Genomic DNA, 19,473 nt, shown 5'->3' on the forward strand with positions numbered 1-19,473 from the left:
CAACTCAGAAAGACAGGAGCTCTACTAACGCCCGCGCAAATCTCCTAATTTCGATTTCCATCTGGATCGAATACAGCCCCGTGGGTAACAAACGAGTCGTTTACTTTTACCGGAAAGGAGGAAAAAGTGAGTTATGAGGATCGAAATTACCTTTTCGGCTTAATGAAAATTGAACGAAATTAACCTCTTTCTTTCTTCCCACCATCATTTCAGCTCAGCTCCTTTCACCTTCATTTCGTATAATTTCTCAAATCTTTCTCAAATCAGTAACGATCATTTAATTTCCTTACATGTGAGTATGAATTGAACCTCAGCCAATCTTTTGTTTTTTTTCAAAAACGGATTTCCGTCAACAAGTTTGACAAAAACGCTGTGCCATGGAGAAAGCACCGCTTCCGCTTTTGTCCAACCGAATCGCGTGCTATTTCGGTCACCGTGAAAGCGGTTCCGGCCAAAAGGAGCGGTGCTGTTTGCCAGTCGCAATCGGAATGTGACTGTGTATTTGCAGAAGTCTAATGCGAATACCCACATTTTCTTTTTTTCTGAAAAACTTCTCGGCACCGCGATGACCAGAAAAAAGAACGGCATTCTCTATTGTCACACAAACGCACATCACACGGTACCCTCAATGAATCTTTCATTGGAAGACCGCGTAAAGGCGGTCAGCCGTTGAGAATTTCTCTAGCTTAAAGACAGTTTGCTGACAATATCCGTTACAAAATCTCCTGAACTCCCTTCACTTTTTCGGCTTGTTACTGTCCGGAAATCTCTGGCAAATCATTTAAATCAACATCAATCATTTCAAAAACAATCCTCAACGAAAAAATAATCCCACTTCACGCCCCGCCAAAATTTAAAACGCAAATGATGTTTCTTTGCTTGAATTCATTATTTGACGAAACCACGACTTTCTTTCTTACACACAATTAATATACCTCCAATTACGGGTTCTTTGGATTTTTGCTGCAACCACAACGCAATCGGATAAATCACACACCGGCACATTACGAATTATCGTCCTTTTGTTTGTTTTGAATGTGCCTGGCGTGGTTTGAATTTCAAACTTTTACTTATTGACCACCACTTTGGGGCACAAACAATATTGGGACGATATTATTGGATCTACGGTGCCGTTGTGTCTTTGGCTTGAAATCACATCTGGGAAAAAATTACCCAATCTTTTTCTTCTCTTCATTTCATTATGTCTCAATCTTCTTCCCACATTAGTCTCGGATCATCTTTACACGCTGAACAAGAATCAAGAAAGTTAATAGGGCAAAACTCAAACTTTGATAGGGAAGAGGACGTTGAAACAGTTCGTGATTCTCATTCACAAGAAGAGATACCGCAGTCAAACACAAGTAGCAGAAGTACAACACCAAGACCTTTTGCGCGGAATCAATCAAATCTTGCGGGAACAGGTGAATTGACACATCACCACTATCATTCTCAGTCTTCACAGGATAATTATTTGGGTGTGGCAAAACATAACCGAGACAGAAGAGATTCTCTTTCAATTCAAAGTTTGATTGCCACCACAGATTCAAGGCCAACGTCCTCACATCAAAGCAACAAATATTACCATCATCATCCTTATTCAAGAGGTGAGGGATCAAGAAGGGAAATGAATTTCGGCTTAGCATCCCACCTTCCATCTCCGATGTTCGATCATACATTACCGCGAGATTCTGATCAAGAAATGACAACTTCAAACTCTCTCTTGAGCACGGGAAGCGAATATATGCAGTCTCCTGTTTCTGCCTCGAGTGCTTCTTTTACTTCTTCGAACTTTGGTCACCAGGACAGTGGGAGCATATTGGATCAAGATTCGTTCGCAGCTCTTTCAAATGCATCAAAAGCTGCCAACTACGGCCATACGGGCGAGGAAGGTTTCGGTTCGTATGGAACAGACCATTCGCTCGTATCGCCTTATGACAGCTTGAGTAGATCATCAAGTGGCTTCTCATTGCAGTCTGGATTGAGCGGAAGTGATATGAGCAATGCAGCAGGTACACAGAGTGATACGCAACTGCTCGACGGTCAAACAACGCACGATGGAATGATTGGACGTTCAAGATCGGGAACGGTGCGCAGATATCATTCTTTGAGTGGTTCCTTATCACTTCCTCCCAGGAGTGAGGAATCAGTTTCACCAACAGGAAGTGCAATGAGTTTGAGAGCGTCTTCAGATCGTGGTCGTGGTTTGGCAACAACTGCATCGATTTCAATCTCGGATGCAAGTATGAACAGTTCAATGTCACGCAAGAAGCGCAATAAATGCAGTCCTGAACAATTCCGTCAATTGGAAGCCTTTTTTGCCAAGAATAGAAATCCAACGGGTAAAGTACGTGAAGAGTTGGCAAAGAGTATTCGAATGCCAGAAAGAAGTGTTCAAGTTTGGTTCCAAAACAAACGTGCCAAGACAAAGTTGATCGAAATCAAGGATGGTGTTCCTCCCGAGTTGCGTACGACAGTTTCCAAGCCAAGAAACAGTCAAGGTTCCGCAACAGGAATGCGACCTTCTGAATCAAGTTCTGGATTCTCTACTGCGTCTGCAAGAGGGAAACGTGCAATCATGCAAACGTCTTCGCAGGAAGAGTCTGTCATTCAACTTCCTGTAGTTTCGCTATGCATTGGAACGTGGAGAAGAATCAAGCCATTGATTTGTTTGTTCTCCAGACGTCAGCAAGCTTTCACTTGGTATCTTTCGTCTGAATCAGTTGGCTTCAAGCTAGAATGTCCAAGATCATGTGTGACTAGGGTGATCTTCTCAGGTCCTCGAGCTCCAACTGTTCATGAATTTGGCGAAGGTATCAATACGCAAATTGGTCATCTTACCGTTGAACTGGATAGACCACCTCAATTCTACATGGAGGTGTTCCGTAGCAGTGGTGCGTCACCAAAAGGTAAAGAAACCGAAGAGCATCAACAACAAAAAGCATCTTGGAGACAATGTTCAGATTTCACAGAATCAAAACAAGCAACAACGATATTTTCGCATACGATCAGTGGACCATATGCGGAGCTGAGAGGAGCAGTTTTGCAATTGATGGAATCTGGTGGTCCGCTTGCTTCGATTGTTGAATTGAGAGATGATGCTGCAGGTGCATTTAATGGTGTCTCTTCTGGCGCTTGGTCAGCAGAATCTCATTTAGCACAAGCAAATTTTCACGGTCATCCAAACGCACAATTCGGTTTGCCTCATCAACCTTATTCTCATCCACATCAAGCGCCACATTATGTGCCTGCAGGTCAGGAATCATCAATGTTGGGACATGGCTTGGATGAAGCGCAATTTGCAAATGCACCTCAGCATTCTCAATGGGACAATAATGCAACGCCTGTTTCATGGCAACAAGCGAACTTTTCCAACGATATAGCTAGTGGACATGATGGAGGTCGATATGATCATTTGACCATCAATACTGCACCGCAATCTGCTTCTGCATTGGATATGAACAATTTGCGAATTGACACAAGTGCATTACATAGTGTTCATCATCAAGCTTCACATACGTTTGAAGATGGAAATGGGCAGAGTACCTCCTATTCTCCCACGAATACCGTTCAATGGCCACGTACTGCCGTTCATCAAAGTTCAACTTGGGCAAATAGCGGTCATCCGTTGAGTGAAAGTGGATTTGCTTCTGCTCCTGCTTATCCGATCAACAGTTTCCAACAACAGCAGCAGCAACAACAACAGCAAAGCCATTTGTCAGAAACGCATCCTTCTGCCATCATGTCACATTCCAGTAGCGCTGATGGAACAGGAAGTGTGACCGACGCTGCAGCCGTAGCAGCAGCGGCAGCCGCTGTAAATGCAAATGAGATGCACAATTCCATGTTCAGTCAACCTGCTCATGTAGCTGCAGCGGCAAATGCTACAGGCTTCAATGCTGCTCCAAGTCATCAGACGCAATCCACGCCATCCATGGAAGAAAGTGGATTGGATGCAAATATGCATACAACTGCAACAACTGGTGAAGCAAGTAATGATACTTTGCGTTTTCATCAATCTCCAATGACTTGATCATCACACAAAAGATCAATTGATTTGATTCTATTAGCATGTTCCGCGTTAATCCTCCCACTCTCAAAAGTCATCGTTCTCGTCCAGCTACCTATAATAATTAAAACAATCACATTCATTCTAGTCCTTGCCGTCGTATTCTACACCATCTCGATATAATCTTTAATATAATCTTGCTTCACACACACACATACATACACGAATATTTTGCATGTTTTAACATATATCGATTTGATAAAGTTTGACGATTGAAGCACAAATATAGTTTAAAGAAAAAGAAGGTGTTCGAAAAAGGTAACATAAAGATACACAGAGGTACAAGAGTAGAGGAGAAGAATGGATATATCTCTAGAAACGATCTCAAAAATAGTCATTTTTGATTACCTTGGAATATGTTTGGGCGCACTGTGATGTCGAACTCATTACTCGGCATGTGGCATTGCCATCTTTTCAGGATCAGAAGCATGAACACTGGTAGAAGGGCTGCTATGAACATCCCTGTTTAGTCCAGAATTGACTGCTTCAGAAGTTGCATCGATAAAGTGGTCAGGGAAAACGACGCATTGTTCACCAGTTTGTGCCAAATCGATACCCAAAACTTCATCTTCGTCAGTTGCACGGAAGTGGAATCCTGGAATACGATCGATCAAGAAGAGCAAGATCATCGTCATGACGAAGGAGTAAGCGAAACCTGAAACGGAATCAGCCAATTGGTATCCCAATTGAACCCAGTGGTGGTTGATCCATCCTCCGGGGATCAATGCACTTCCATCAAAGCTTGCAACGCGGTTATCAGCAAAGAAGGCAGTCAAAATGTTACCAATCATACCTCCGATACCGTGAGCAGCAAAGATATCCAAAGTATCATCAACGCCAACGATGTTCTTCAATCCAGTTGCAAAGTTGCACAACGTTCCTGCAACAACACCAAATGCAATCGAAGCGGGCCATGCAACGTAACCGGAAGCAGGAGTAATAGCGACCAAACCAGCAATTGCACCGGAGCAGAAACCGACCAAAGACCATTTACGTTCCAAACGCCAATCCCAGAACATCCATGTCAAACCACCAACGGCGGCAGCATTGTTGGTAACAGTCATTGCCATAACAGCGCGCAAGTTGGCACCGAGAGCGGAACCACCGTTGAAACCGAACCAACCGAACCAGAGCAAAACGGTACCCAAGGTAACGTAAGAGACGTTGTGGGGACGGTAAGCAAGAACTTCTGTTCCGTATCCCTTGCGACGTCCCAAGAAGATGGAAATGGCCAAAGCAGCAGTACCTGAGCTGATGTGCACTGGAGTACCACCTGCAAAGTCCAAACCACCCATGACGGCTGCCCAACCACCTGGAACAGGAGGATCGACGGTTGTATCACCCAAGTTCCATGTCCAGCAAGCAATTGGCGCATATACGATTGTGCTCCAGCAGAAAGTCCATAGGATCACGGGAGCCAAACGAGCACGATCAATGAAAGCTCCTGCAGCAATGACTGGAGTGATTGCGGCAAACATCATTTGGTAAGCGTAGTACAATAGTTGGGGAATACCGTTGCTTCCGGTTGAAGGTTGGATATCGACACCGATCAAGCCAAAGTGATCCAAATTACGAATATACTTGTTACCGTTACGGCTGAATGCTAGACTGAAACCCCAGAATGACCAAGTGAACATTGCCATTGCCATAACGATTGAGCCCATCCATAGCATTGATGTTGCGGATTTTGCACGTCCTAGACCGGCATAGAAGAAAGCCAAACCTGGAATCATGATAAAGACAAGTCCGGTAGCTACAATGATCCAAGCCATATCACCAAGGTTGTAGATATATTCTACACCTTTAAAGGTGGTAGCAAGATTATGCTCTGCCGTTAGAGTTGCGTTGACCATGGTTATGATTTTTTATGGATAGCGATGGTCAGGAGCAGATGAGAGAAATCAAGCACGTTCTCCTTCCTCTGTGATATATGAATAGGTTTCGATCAGATGACCAAAGAGAAAAAGGGGGGAAAAAGGCAACACCTTCACTCAAATGAAGAAATCGAGAGAAGCGGAGATGATGAAAGAAGAGATGGAAGAATGAAACCGATGATGAAGAATGAATTTATATTTGGGGGATTAAAGGAAGGCAAGAAACCGAAATGAGCATTTAACGGGCGGCGGAAAGGCGCGATTGGAGTGTAATTGAGGCTGTCCCGAAGAAAAGAGGCAATTTTGCATGTAATTATAACCCCATTTACTCGTTCAATGTCAGAAGAGGAGGCACCGTAACCGTGCTTTATCACAAATTCTTAAATCTTGGCTTGTTTCTCGTACCTGCGCCATATCAACTTGTTTTCCTCAAGAAGATCCTCGGTCACATTGGCACAATGTACATGTATGAAACAGAAGTTGACTAGGATTGTGCATGATAGGTCATCGGGTTTCTCCGTTGTTTAGCGTGAACAAATTGACAAGTAGATGTCTTGTTGGGCTCCGTTTCTCCTTTCATTTTGACCTGAATCAAGGGGAGGAGGGGCATTGATTGATTTGATTCAAGTTTTCAATTTGCACATTGCCGTATGCAAGTCAAAACAGACACAGGTGTTATGCGCAAATGCACGCGCTTTAAGTGTGGCTACAATTTAAGATAAGAGAACGGGGGTCTAAAGATAAGCAAGCATAAATTACGGCTAATGAATGCATGTATTACTGCAAACACTCAAGAACAGATGGATCATAAATCTGATCCTTATCGGTTTCAACAAGATATATTCTTCCGTTAATTCTTCCTAGCGAGTCAGAAATGATGACAATTTCATTCTTACTGTCATTTATTGCTGATCGTTTTATTGTAGCCAAGACATTCAAGTCGAATTAAAAGTCCATTCCGAATCACGAAGCAAGAAGTGGGAAACATTGGAAAGCGGATCTGACACAAAAGATAAGGAAATTCCATTCCCATAAAGGCAAGATACGATGTGTGCAGTTTAAGAACACTGGCTTGGGATGCTTTCAAAGAAAAAGTGTTCAAAAGATAAGAAAATAGACGCGTGAAATGCCCACATATGCAGGTTAAATTTTAAAGCTTATCTCTTTCTGTCCTTTTTCAGGCACAAATCATTCACGCCGCCCTGCATGCCGATGCAAATTCTCTCTCTATCCTCCGAGATTCCCCCGCGCTCCGATGAGGAAAGGAAAGGCATCCATCCAATCATCGTTAACTGCGACGGTTGAATAAAGATATGATCTTTCCCTGAATGAACAAACAATAGTAATGCATCGGATCTACCGTACATTAGCTCCTCTATATTCCATAATGAAAGGGGAAGGAGATAGACAGATTATTATCTATACAATTGAGATCCAAAGATGTGCTTGTATGACATGAATTGTTGCGAACCAATGGTAAGGTATCATATGAGAGAGAGGAAAAAGAATAAATACAAATGTGTGTGTGTGGGGTAATGTAAGAAATTCAAGAAATATATACTTTACGTAAATCGTTCAATTTGAAACTGCCCATCGTACGTGGACAAATGATCGTTTGACCATCTTGACTTGCCATTGCCATTTCTTGTAAAGCGGTAAGAGAGTAGACTCTACCATTGGGCAATGCCATAGGAGGATCATTTTCGTTCATGATCCTACCGCTTATCGCACAAACCAAGGTAGAATTGATATGATGCGACCAAGGTACCTCTTTTGCCAAAACACCTAGTCCTCTTGAATCACAAACTGGACAATTATCATTCTTGCAGTTTAGTGTAGGTGAATGGGTACCATTCAAGTCACCATTCTTTTGAGCAGATGTGAGATGATTGGGAGGCGGTGGTGACAAGACAACCGATGGAGGAGCACTCAATTCCTGCGCATAGCCAGCTGCGGGCGGGAAGATTGGCGGAGCGGAAATGCTTGTAGAAGTGACGCCAGCGACAGAAAGCAGATTACTCCTTTCATCTCCAAATGCTCTTCCACCCAAATGAGCAGGAACAGCACTTGCACGAGAAGGATCATCCGTATAGCATGCCGGTAATTTAAGCGATGATAATCCTGCACTTAAAGCGATATGCAATAAAGGTTGAGGAGGCAAACTGTGAATCTGTAATGCTGCAGCACGGAACTTTTGTTGGAGTGCATTCCATCTTGAAACATCATACAAATCCGTATATGCCCATCCGCTCGGTCCACATGCCAGCAACCCCATTACCCTGGCTACTTGATTGCGGATCCATTCCTGCTGTTCCTGTTCTTCACGTTCTTCCTTTTCTTCTGTCTTAGCTTTCGCGGCTGCATCGGTGGTTGTGTCTACTTTGGTGGAAGCAGAGGTTGCTGTAGGGGTGAGGTAAGGCAACAAGTATCTTCGTGAGTAATTGATTGCTTCTTGTAATGATTGCGAAGATCGATCTCTAGTCAATTCGATGAATTCTTGCAGCCGGAGATCAAACTCCAATGTTGACCGTATCTTTCGCAAGGCTGCCTTATTCTCTGAGCACCATGCCAAAGTTGCTGTACAAGACCGTATGCTGTTGGAGGCTTGATCCTGACTGTCTACGTCTGCTGCGCTCGATGAGCCTGTTCCTATCAAAGAGCCTTCAATGCGAGAGATCTCGGTGAATAGATTCAAATCTACATAGTTCTCGATGTGCCTATTGTTCGCCAGCATTGTTGCACTTTGTGTGAATCCTTTACGTAACATCCAATCGACCAGCATTCTATCCAATCGTGTTCTGCACCATTCATCAAAGGCAGGCGAAGAGGTATTTTGAATTTGTTGCAAGTCATTAAGATGGCCTGTACGAGCATCCAGTCTTGATAGAGTTGATCCTGCAGATTCATGAACAGATCCTAGCTTTCTCTTTAACCCTTTTATACGTCCAATCATTTGATCAAGCGAACGTTCCAATTCACTGCCACTCTTTTTTGCCAAAGAAGGGATATCCAAGCCTTCGATCGTAGAAGCAGCGCCTTCTGTATCGGCTGCCATTGCTGACAAGAAGCTCTCATCAGCTCTTGCGTCACTTGAAAAGGAAACTTCTGCCAAAAGACTATTATCGATGATCGATGATTCTCCTGCCTCTTCTGACGCACGACTTACAGTACCACTTGTACCGGAACTGTTTTGTACTCTTGGTGTTTCTGTGCCTAGAGATGAGCTTGGAAAGGATGATGGTGTGGGTTGCAGATGCTGAGATGATGAAGAACGAGCAGATTTGGATAAAGAATCGAGAGAAGTAGAGCAATACGTTAGATCACGTTCGACAAGTCTCTGTTGCATACGAAGGTACCGGCGTAATTCTTCATGAGGTACCCTTGCAAATGGAGCTTCCAATAGCATGACCCCATCATGATTTGGAGCCGAAGTGGCTGCCATGATGTGTTTGGAAGTATTGGGTTGTCGATGATGGTAGTAATTGTGTTACTTTATATACTTTCTGTTCCTTTGTATTGTATACAACACATGTATGATGTGATACATGCGTAAATGGTAAGGGCACCACCCCACACTGCTGTTACGCCTGAAAGTATTATAAGGACAAGGCGGAAAGAGGGTGAACGCCGGCACAATTGGAGACAGAGCAGTGCTTGTTTAGCGTAAAAGCACTCCACCACGTAAAAAAAGGTTCATTCGCATTTAACCACAAAAAAGAAGATTACACTTTAACTTCATACAACCAGGAATGACCGTCATGGAATGGCTAAAGGCATTGCTGACCGGATCAATAGCACTCGTAACGATTGTGATAACGAGGATATGCTTTTTAATCCTTTTCCCCTCTCAAACAAGAACAGCACGAGACCCTGCATCAAAATGCAAGGTGGCCGTATTCTTGGGATCCGGAGGTCATACAACAGAAATGCTACAACTACTTTCAGCACTTCCCGTTCAGAGATATTCACCTAGAGTATACGTTGTAGCAAGCGGAGATCAATTTAGCCAAACGAAAGCAGCCGAAGCAGAAGGAAGAAGAGGTGAAGAAGTGGATCGGGAGGCCGAAAAAGGAGGAAAAGATGACTTTCAATTTGTCACTCTACCAAGAGCTCGCAATGTTCATCAGGCATGGCTATCCACTCCTTTGACAGTGTTGATCGCATTCATAGCTTGCATCAAGCATATTGTCCTGCCCTCATTCTCCCGCTCGGCTCAATCTGGCAAGCAACAGCACTCCTCACCATTTGCTGATCTTATACTAATGAACGGTCCGGGCACTTGCGTTCCAATCGTCGCTTCTGTATGGATCCTGCGCTTCTTTGGACTACCCTCACCAAGGATGGTCTACGTCGAATCATTTGCACGAGTACGGTCTCTTAGCTTGACAGCGAAGATTCTGCGATATTTCGTCGATCGCTTCGTAGTTCAATGGAACGAATGCAATGTTCGTGGTTCCTTCTACCGCGGCTGGCTCGTTTGAAAAAGCAATAAGATAGATACCTTCATTTCAGCATGTACTATAGACAAAATCACCTCGCACACAACTTGCACTGATACCTTTAATGTACATTAGCAAATCGCAATCCTAATTGACAGTTCTATGAATAACTCATCACTTCAGTCTTTCCGTAGACTGTCCAAACGAGCTTGCAGGGCAGCCTCATCGCTCAAGCCACCACCAGAACCACCGCCGCCGCCATTGCCTGCACCAGCGCCAGCACCACCTCCTGATGCATCCCCACCGATTCCCTCTCCGATGGCCACTCTCTCTGCTGGTGCGGCAACGCCTGCTCCTGGGTTAGTAGTTGGTGTTTCGCCAAGTTGCTGATTGAGACCGACACCGATTTCGTCCAAGACTTCCTTGAGGATCGCATCTCCCTCTTCTTCTTCTCCAATTCCATCTGCTTCATCGTCCATGGCCTCATCAATCGCATCTCCCATCATTTCTTCTTTCATGTCCATCGATGCTGATTCACGTTCAAATTCCCGCATAATCTTTGAAACTGCCGGCAAGTTCATCGTTCTGTTCATCATACCCATAGCCTGCAAAGATGAAGAGGAAGTCAGTATATGCAATACAACAGTCAACCCAATCTCCACCTTATACTCACCCTAGTTGCACCTTTCATAGCTTCTGCCATTTGTTGATTACTACGTAAAGTTTGAATACGCAAAGAAACAGCCTGTAATTGCGTTCTCATTTGATAAAATTTTTGAATATGTCTTCGTGTTCTGACAAGATCTTTTGCTTGAATTTTACATGCTGCCATTTGACCATCTTTTGCTGCTTTTTTAATATCAACGATTAACTTTTTTTCTTGTTGTTCTAACTTTGTTCTTTCTCGGTCTAATTCCCTTTGGGCTTTTTGTAAACTTCTTTGATGTTGGCGTAAACGTTCTGCTGGCGTTTTTGAACGTCCAAACAGTGATTCGACGATATTCATTTTGTACCAGGGGATTGTGTGTGGTGGAAAGCGAGATGCAAGTTGGGAACAAGCTCAAAGATGGATCAATGGGTGTTGGTGTGTGTTGGATGCGGTCAAATCAGGTACAGTTGCAGCTCAGCCTTAACGCAACTTTACACTGTGCCAGTGCACTAAATCCACACGCGCGCCCATACTGTTTGTGTGTTATGGAGATCTACGTACAAGCCGTTACCGTGAATTGTGATCTTAAAAACGATTGCTACTCATCAGTGATGCTTTTTATGCATTGAATTGAGAGACAAAACGTATACGAAGTACTACGAAATTGTAGCAGCATGGAAACAGAGAAAATATGATATGTAGCTACATGAATTATATTTGAGAGTTGAGATCCGAGATGAGAATGTGAAAGATGTATTCAGAAAGATGCGCTTTCAATTATGAAATGCAACATCCAGCAGGCAAACGCAATTTATTGATTGAACGAGTCCTATAAACAATCACAAATACCTTACTTGGCCTTTGCGAAACCAACGGCATTCTTGCCCAAATCATAAACGGTGTAATACTTGCGCAAGAATACATCACCAACGATCCAGATAGGACCCATTGGTGGTGGGATATCCAAACCTGTGAATGCACTCAAACAGCTGTTCTCACCTGTTTGCAAGATGTAGGCCTTTGCGCTCAATTTGTAGTCCTTGTTATCAATCGTCAAAGTCAAATCAGGCATGGATGGAATCTTGCTGCAATCAACAGAGTAGGTTCCTTGCCATCCCTTTGTGGCACCAATCTCCTTGTTGATAATCTCAGAAATATCGGTTGGCAAAGCAATCAAGGAAGTGCCAGTGTCGATAGCGGCACCAGTGTTTTCCAATTCCATGTCATCGTCTCCCAATCGAATCTTGTTCAAATCAGTTTCCCAGTATCCCTTTCTGCGAACGGGTGCGTAGGTGATCTTTCCATCAAACTTGGATTCATCAACACCTCCGAAGGTGGCTTCACCACCATCTTCTTCAGACCTTCCTAGGTAGAATGAAACAACTGGTTCATCGATCAACTTTTGGTCGACCATGCTGTACAATGGTGGCGGGATTCCGTTCACACTGATTGTGTCATATGCCAAACCCAAGATACCATCAAACTTGGCAAATGCAAACACCAATCCTGGTTCAGATGTAGCTTCGGCGAACAATTGATCCTTGATCTCCAAATCACCAATGCGGAGGGTATCCTTGGAAACGTAACCTTCCATGGAGCCGGAACCGTATTGGATCTTGAATTCAGAACCGTTCTTCTTGTAAGTGGATGAAGCTGAGTTGTCATACTTTGTGTGCAAGAAGCATGCAATGGAAGAGCACTTGGAGGATGGGACCCACAAGTTAGATGATCCGGTATCCAAGATCACCTTGAAGTCTTGAGGTGGTGTGCCGATCGAGATATCGGCAAAGTATTGAGCATTGAGGAAGTCAGTCAATGGGACTTGATGACCTTTGCTTGCTTGTGTGTGCCATTCAACATTCTCCATAGGACCCTTTTCAGAGACGGGTTGAATGTTGAATTCATGTTCATCAGATTGCAAGTTGAATGGGTTTTGGTGAGATCCTGAACCGTACTTCTTTTGCAACATTTGCATTTGAGCAGCGATGCTTGCTTCTGTCAACTTTTGAGATGGTGCAACTTTTTGCAATTTGGCTCTGAAAAGGGAAAGTATGGATCGGGATGCATTGGTCAGCTATCATCATTCACGGACGGTACGATTACCATCCACTCACTTGTGTACGCCAGCATCAACACCAGCAGCGGCGGCCAAAGCGGCCACGAAAGCAAGAGAAAGCTTCATTATTTGTTTGATTATAGTGGATGGGAAAAAGGGATGAAAAGTGTTGGTGATGGCAATAGAGTAAGAAATGAAAAAGAAATAGAAAACCCCTTTGAGAGTGTTGTGTTTCAGTTAAACGCTCCTTTTTGCGTACTTGCCCAGTGTTCTGCGATTTACATCCGTTTTATTACGCAGCGCCGGTTTAGATGAGCAAATGCTCAGTCGCGCACGAGCCTAAAAAGTGGAGATTAAAGGGGTACTTTGCCTTTGTAAAGTGTGTTGTCTGCCTGCATGCATACAATTTAAAGAGAGCATCGACGCAAAAGGATACATACGCCTTCTACGTAGACGTGCATTTGCGGTACTATCACATACGCATATTAGTAAAAGGGGAACCGGGAGATCATAATTCACATTCCATGTCCTTCCTTTTTGATGACCATCATTTTTGACATTTGATAACCATAACTGCTATGCTCAGAAAGACTAAACCACACCCATCGCACAATAACTTCTTATCGAAACGGCGCGCTTTATTAGTAGATTCAATTCCGTTCGCCAAAGGGAATTGATTGCATACATTCAATTTCACAGCCTCTTGGCAGCCGCGGGTCAAATGGCGTGCGCCGGATTGAGTGAGGGCGTTTAAATGAATACTACTACTACTACTAGTCTTTGATAAAAGGAACGTTCATCATCATCACATACTCGATACAACAAATTAGATCTTGTGGCTGCCATCAAAGGTTCCATTCCACAGTATCGCTATTATCATAAATGCCAACCAATAGCGGCGGAACGGCAGCAAGAGGTGGGAAACGCGGAACTTTGCTTCTAGTCGCCGTTCTTTTGGTCATTCAATTCGTATCATGGCGTGGGACTTATAGATTGAAAGCAAGCTCTTTATCAAGAGAGATCATCAGCAACAATATCTTGATCAAAAGGCAAGTCTTCGAAGATCCAGTAGACAATATTTTGGCAAACCAGAACTATTCAGTCTTAGAAGAAGATGTTCTCCTAAATAACAAGAAGGAGGACAAGAAGGACAAGAAGAAGGAAAAGGAAGACAAGAAGCATAATAAAAAGGAAAAGAAGAGAAAGGACAAAGATAAAAAGAAGCATAGCTCTTCTTCTAGCTCCCATCTATCTTCAACACACACTTTATCTTCTTCCTCAAAATCAAAAGTGGTCTCAACCTCATCCACAAAGTCAGGATCGACCACTGCAACCCCGCATTGTCAGCCGTTACCTACGGAATCGTCACCTAAAGATGTTTGTGATCACGTCAGAAAATACTGCCCTCCAACCGGCCACCTGAATTACCTAGAATTTTTCTACTGTATTGGTTTGGATGAGGTAGGAAATACGAAAATTGTCAGTGCACAACCAACATCCGCACCAACTTCACAAGCTGAACTCAGACGTCTTACGAACGAAGAGCTCAACATCTCTCGTAGCAAAAAGAAGCAACATGACGCATTGACCTCCGCACAGAAAGGGCTAAGGGCTGTGGCTTTGGCGATAATCATAAGTTGGATGTTGTTCCTCTTCTCTTGGGTGGGTATCGTTGCTAGCGATTTCTTTTGTCCCAATCTGAGCACATTGGCTGCTCGTTTGGGATTGAGTGAAAGTACAGCCGGTGTAACTTTTTTGGCCTTCGGTAATGGTAGCCCGGATGTCTTTTCCACCTTTGGTGCAATGCGAACCGGATCGGGTTCATTGGCAATCGGAGAATTGATCGGAGCGGCATCTTTTATCGTTAGTGTTATCTCCGGATCGATGATGCTTATCGCACCTTTTCGGGTGAAGCCATATCCATTCATGCGTGATGTTGGATTCTTTACTGTGGCCGTTTCCATGACTATGGCATACTTGATGGACGGAAAGCTATTGTTCAGTGAATGCTTGAGCATGATTGCGCTGTACATTTTATATGCTGCAACAATTATCATCGGATCATGGTGGCAAGAGAGAAGAAGGCAGAAGCGCTTGAGAATGGCCAACATTCGAAGTGAACATAGCACAGGCGAGCAAACATACGAATCCTTTAGCGACACAGAAGGACAAACGCATTCCGTTCAAACTGAACGTTCACCGATGCTAGGACCTTTCAGCGCGGTGGAATACGAGCCAGATGAGGATCCATTCACTCAATGGGCAGATCAACAGGATGCCATCAATAACGGTCACTTGACACCCTACTCCGGCATGTCTGCCACCCATTCGCCTCTGCTTCACCCTATCGATTTACCGACAGCTTCGAGCAACGGGGGCGGAAATACAGCAAACTCAAGACTCCTGCGATTTAGAGCGGGTGTGCTCGCTCGTCATTCTTTACTGGGAGCGGTTGAATTTCGTGATGTAGTACGCAGCTTGCAACAAGAATCCTCAGCTGATAGAAGTATGGAAATCTTCCAAAGCCGCGATCCGGAGAGATACTTGCCTCATCCACAACATTCGCATTTTCATCAATCACCTCAAGGCGAAGCCAATAGCCGCAGACATTTGCGTACAAAAAGTCTCACAAGACCACACACTTCACGATTAACTCTCTCGCCCAATGAAGGAATTCGTGCTTCATTGGTACGAAGTAGATCGACTATTGGCTCATCGGCAGATGCTGGTGCAATGACTGATGTTGTCCGTCCAACATTGGAGCAAATCGGCCAACAGTCTGAATTATCTTCAATGGCTGCTGCTGTGGACGATCCTTGGAAGGAGCATAGTCCTTCGGATGGTTGTGAGACAGAAACAATGCTCCCGCCATCTGCCTTGCCGCTGGATCAAGCTGGTAATGACGACGAGGATCGAGAAGCACAAGCCGCTACTGCTCATGCCAAACCTGTCCTGCCCAGGCTTGCTATTCGAAAAGCAACCATGTCGACCACAAATCAAGATGGGATTTCTAGACAAGACAGCAAGAAATCATTGGACATCTCCTCTGTACGCCAAAGGCAACACTTTGAGTCACCCTTTTCAAGTAAAGAAGCATTCTTCCGCGCCGTTCAACGTACAAGAAGAGCTCTTTTCCCATCTTTGCGACACTTTCGTGAAAAGTCATGGCTTGGAATTGTAGTCGGAATTGTGACTGCACCTGCCATCTTACTCTTACGAATGACATTACCTGTTGTCGATGATTCAGAAGAACAAAGTCTGGTCACAGGAGAGAAGAAAGCACGTGGAGGTAGTGAGTCCGGACAGATTCGTTTGGCGGGTGACGAATCACCATTAAATGCACATCAGCGCTCATACTCAAGAGCAAATGAAGCTGATGAAGAAGAGGATGATGATGAAACTGTCGGAGGCCGCGGTGTGATTGATCTCAGCTCTGCGCCTGTAGATGATCCGTGGAATTCAAGTATCGCGCAACAAGAGGGTGCAGATGATGAAGGAGAAGAGGCTAACCGTCAGCGTCAATTGCATGTCGCCTCAGCTCTTCGACATCTGCCAGAAGAAGGATCACCCTTACTTAACGATTACAATCGACCATCTCACGCCCAATCGCCTATGAGCAATTTAAGCCGAAATGTTAGCCATCACGGAAAGAAACGAGCTCTCTCCACAACTGAAAGTGTCAATTCCTGTCACAGCGATGATTCTCACATTTCTTCTCCGACTCAAAATCTGTTTTTGATCGTTGCACAATGCGCTTTTGCACCTCCATTTTGCGTTTGGGCAATCACTTCCTCTGCTCGATCCTCACACGTTTTGGCTAAAACGATCTTTGCGCTGTTTTGCGGATTGGCACTTGCGACTGTGGTTCTCTTTGCGGTCATGCATAGAAGGCATAGTGGAAGCAGGACTGTTCATCCTGCCTTGATTTCAGCTTCAGGCTGGGCACGTGTTGCTGCTGGCTTCTTTGTTAGCATCCTCTACATTATGACAATCGTTGATGAGGTCGTCAGCATTCTCCAAACATTGGGAGTCGTGCTGGGATTAAGCGATGCAATTCTGGGATTGACCGTATTCGCAATGGGCAATAGTCTCGGAGATCTAGTTGCCAATATCACCATTGCAAAGATGGGCCATCCTGTTATGGCAATCTCGGCATGCTTTGCAGGTCCTTTGCTCAATCTGCTATTGGGTATCGGTATCTCAGGTTCATGGCTACTTTCAAGAAAAGACAACGTCCCTGGTCATACCAATCACCTTTCCCTCATGCGACACGAAAAGCATGAGCAAGGTATTTATTATATCGACTTTTCACCTACTTTGACCGTCAGCGGTTTTGGATTGTTGTTGATCTTGGTAGGAACGTTGATCATGGTGCCAATGAACGGATTTTATTTAAGCCGAAAGATTGGAACAACATTGATTGTCACATACATCATCATCATGTGCGTCAATATTGGTGTAGAAGTGTACAGCCTTCACAGTACACTTTACCCCATTTAATGATTCACCTTTTACTATTTCTGACTTGCTTCATATTGACGATTTCAACTTCCCGTTTTGTAAAACATCGATTCGACATTTGTACAAATAATGCTATACTACATCGTATATCGCTTTTTTACACGAAGAAGAGTGAACCAGTCGGCGCGATCTCTGCAGCTTTCACAAATGCATCAGGGATTAGAAAATCGATCAAGGTGGCAAACGAGATGTACATCTTCAAATCGTCCGAATGAATCAAAAATAATACAATACTAGAATTCTAATTCCAATCAGCTTAAACACTTTTCGGCGCCGCTTTTTATTCCCAAATTCCCAAATGCGTGCTGAGCAACTTTTGCCGTGCAAAATCAACGATGTTTTCCCTTTCTCACCTTCACATCCTCTTCAGCAGCATATATGCGCTCTTTTTGAAGTTTTCTCCATCTCTACAATCATGATGTCGTTGAACGGGCATAAGTCGTTGGACAAAATGCTACCAGATGAGGTATTGCTGATGATATTCTCAAATTTGACGGTGATTGAACTTGCACGGGCTCAGCAGACATGCAAGCGCTGGTACAGCATTGCACGAGAGCATAGTACTTTATGGAAAGATGCAACTGCTTTCTTTTCCCGACTCGACAACTACTCGTACAACACTTCTTCTGAACAGAGCAAAAGAGTAAAGCTAAATATCCGCGGCTTTCAAAAGCTTCAAGAACTTTCCAAATGGAAACTAGACGGCATTTCGCTACTACCTTTTGGCGACAATCCTGATTGGAATAATTCATTTCGTGAGGTCATCTTCAAAGCCTTACAAGACTATCCGCCTACAAGACTATCGATCAAGAGCTTGATGTTAGGCTATGCTGAAAAGCATATTATCCAATGTCTTGAGCTTCTTGCTAAAAATCGGTCACTCAAGCACCTAGCTTTAGACTTCGTCTCTCGTAGCACGTTTTGGAATCTCGAATTAACCTGTTCTCTAGAAAGCCTTGAACTAGAATGTCCGTCTCTCAGTGGTTGTCGTAATAAAGAAGGACTGATTCAAGCCTTTAAAGGCTTGAAAAGGCTTAGGTTGATATCGCCTTTCGAACGTCCTGGAAACTTGGAATTTTTGGAAAAGATTGGACAAAACTTAGAGAGCCTTCGCCTGGAAGAGATAAGTCCTTATCAAGCTACCGTTCAAAATTTAGGACCTGACGTAGAGCAGAAGACAATAATATGTTTTCCAAAGCTCCTTAATCTGACGGTGTGGAGCCGATCACATATCTCAAATACATCATACCAGCTTAATTGTCCTCGACTTCAATCGTTGACGATTATAGGCGATCTAAGCAATTCAAAGAACGATGGGCAAGAGATCAGTGTTCCTGAGATGTTGATTTCTACGGAGACCACTTCACATATCTCTGTCTCTTTGCCTCGAGTTGAAAAACAATTCTTTTACAAAGCTTGTCTACAACGCTTTTTCGGTAAATTCCGTCATGTCAAAGAATTGTGTCTCTACCTAGAGAGCCATGCCACTTTGGAAGACTTAGTCGACACGCTTCCAGAGACGGTATCGATGCTAGCAGTCAATGTATTATGCTATGAGCAAGGTAACAAAGTACTTTTCAACAGGCTTTCAAGAATTCATAGAGATGGCGGAACAGTCAAAAAGAGTAGGAAAGACGATGATCTGGTTTGCAAGCTAGACGCGATTTGCGTGAGGGAGCAAACAAATAGCGTCACTTACAATGACCTCACGATATTCGGCAGGGCAAACCTTCGTGCTCTTGCATTTGGTCGTGGAAAGTGAAGTTTGTATTGATAGTTTGTCATCCGTTAAAGTTAGATCACTTTAATTTGTATAATAGATAAGTCACATGATCATATTTGACTCTACGGCAAATAAAGAATCGACA

At 43.9% G+C, this 19,473-nt stretch overlaps 8 protein-coding genes across 8 annotated transcripts; 4 read left to right on the forward strand and 4 right to left on the reverse strand.

The window, feature by feature from the left end:
* Window positions 1-1,201: 1,201 nt before the first annotated feature.
* On the forward strand, window positions 1,202-4,058 carry FA14DRAFT_189145 (uncharacterized protein; the record flags this gene model as incomplete). The annotated part of the gene is made up of 2 exons (XM_025501703.1): window positions 1,202-3,980; window positions 4,045-4,058. The coding sequence occupies 2 exons, from the start codon at window positions 1,202-1,204 to the stop codon at window positions 4,056-4,058; spliced, it is 2,793 nt and encodes a 930-aa protein (XP_025355444.1).
* A 394-nt stretch (window positions 4,059-4,452) lies between these two features.
* FA14DRAFT_154569 (high affinity ammonium transporter) lies at window positions 4,453-5,919 on the reverse strand (the record flags this gene model as incomplete). The annotated part of the gene is made up of 1 exon (XM_025497695.1): window positions 4,453-5,919. One exon carries the CDS (start codon window positions 5,917-5,919, stop codon window positions 4,453-4,455), a length of 1,467 nt encoding a protein of 488 aa, XP_025355445.1.
* A 1,370-nt stretch (window positions 5,920-7,289) lies between these two features.
* On the reverse strand, window positions 7,290-9,382 carry FA14DRAFT_144797 (uncharacterized protein; the record flags this gene model as incomplete). The annotated part of the gene is made up of 4 exons (XM_025497256.1): window positions 7,290-7,762; window positions 8,003-8,284; window positions 8,321-8,955; window positions 9,214-9,382. 4 exons carry the CDS (start codon window positions 9,380-9,382, stop codon window positions 7,487-7,489), a joined length of 1,362 nt encoding a protein of 453 aa, XP_025355446.1. The 3' UTR covers window positions 7,290-7,486.
* Window positions 9,383-9,689: 307 nt separating this feature from the next.
* On the forward strand, window positions 9,690-10,421 carry FA14DRAFT_171828 (glycosyltransferase family 1 protein; the record flags this gene model as incomplete). The annotated part of the gene is made up of 1 exon (XM_025500357.1): window positions 9,690-10,421. The coding sequence occupies one exon, from the start codon at window positions 9,690-9,692 to the stop codon at window positions 10,419-10,421; it is 732 nt and encodes a 243-aa protein (XP_025355447.1).
* On the reverse strand, window positions 10,376-11,269 carry FA14DRAFT_160422 (Snf7-domain-containing protein). Its single transcript, XM_025498668.1, has 2 exons — window positions 11,053-11,269; window positions 10,376-10,984 (listed from the first exon to the last, which is right to left on the reverse strand). Exons 1-2 carry the CDS (start codon window positions 11,209-11,211, stop codon window positions 10,559-10,561), a joined length of 585 nt encoding a protein of 194 aa, XP_025355448.1. The 5' UTR covers window positions 11,212-11,269; the 3' UTR covers window positions 10,376-10,558.
* Window positions 11,270-11,697: 428 nt separating this feature from the next.
* FA14DRAFT_160423 (Asp-domain-containing protein) lies at window positions 11,698-13,469 on the reverse strand. Its single transcript, XM_025498669.1, has 2 exons — window positions 13,143-13,469; window positions 11,698-13,064 (listed from the first exon to the last, which is right to left on the reverse strand). Exons 1-2 carry the CDS (start codon window positions 13,208-13,210, stop codon window positions 11,879-11,881), a joined length of 1,254 nt encoding a protein of 417 aa, XP_025355449.1. The 5' UTR covers window positions 13,211-13,469; the 3' UTR covers window positions 11,698-11,878.
* A 395-nt stretch (window positions 13,470-13,864) lies between these two features.
* On the forward strand, window positions 13,865-17,744 carry FA14DRAFT_38125 (uncharacterized protein). Its single transcript, XM_025502268.1, has one exon. It carries the CDS (start codon window positions 13,967-13,969, stop codon window positions 17,582-17,584), a length of 3,618 nt encoding a protein of 1,205 aa, XP_025355450.1. The 5' UTR covers window positions 13,865-13,966; the 3' UTR covers window positions 17,585-17,744.
* Window positions 17,457-19,447, forward strand: FA14DRAFT_38128 (uncharacterized protein). The gene has a single exon (XM_025502269.1). It carries the CDS (start codon window positions 17,904-17,906, stop codon window positions 19,365-19,367), a length of 1,464 nt encoding a protein of 487 aa, XP_025355451.1. The 5' UTR covers window positions 17,457-17,903; the 3' UTR covers window positions 19,368-19,447.
* Window positions 19,448-19,473: the final 26 nt, after the last annotated feature.

This window comes from Meira miltonrushii (assembly GCF_003144205.1).
Source record: "Meira miltonrushii strain MCA 3882 unplaced genomic scaffold FA14scaffold_2, whole genome shotgun sequence".
Lineage (NCBI taxonomy): Eukaryota > Fungi > Basidiomycota > Exobasidiomycetes > Exobasidiales > Brachybasidiaceae > Meira > Meira miltonrushii.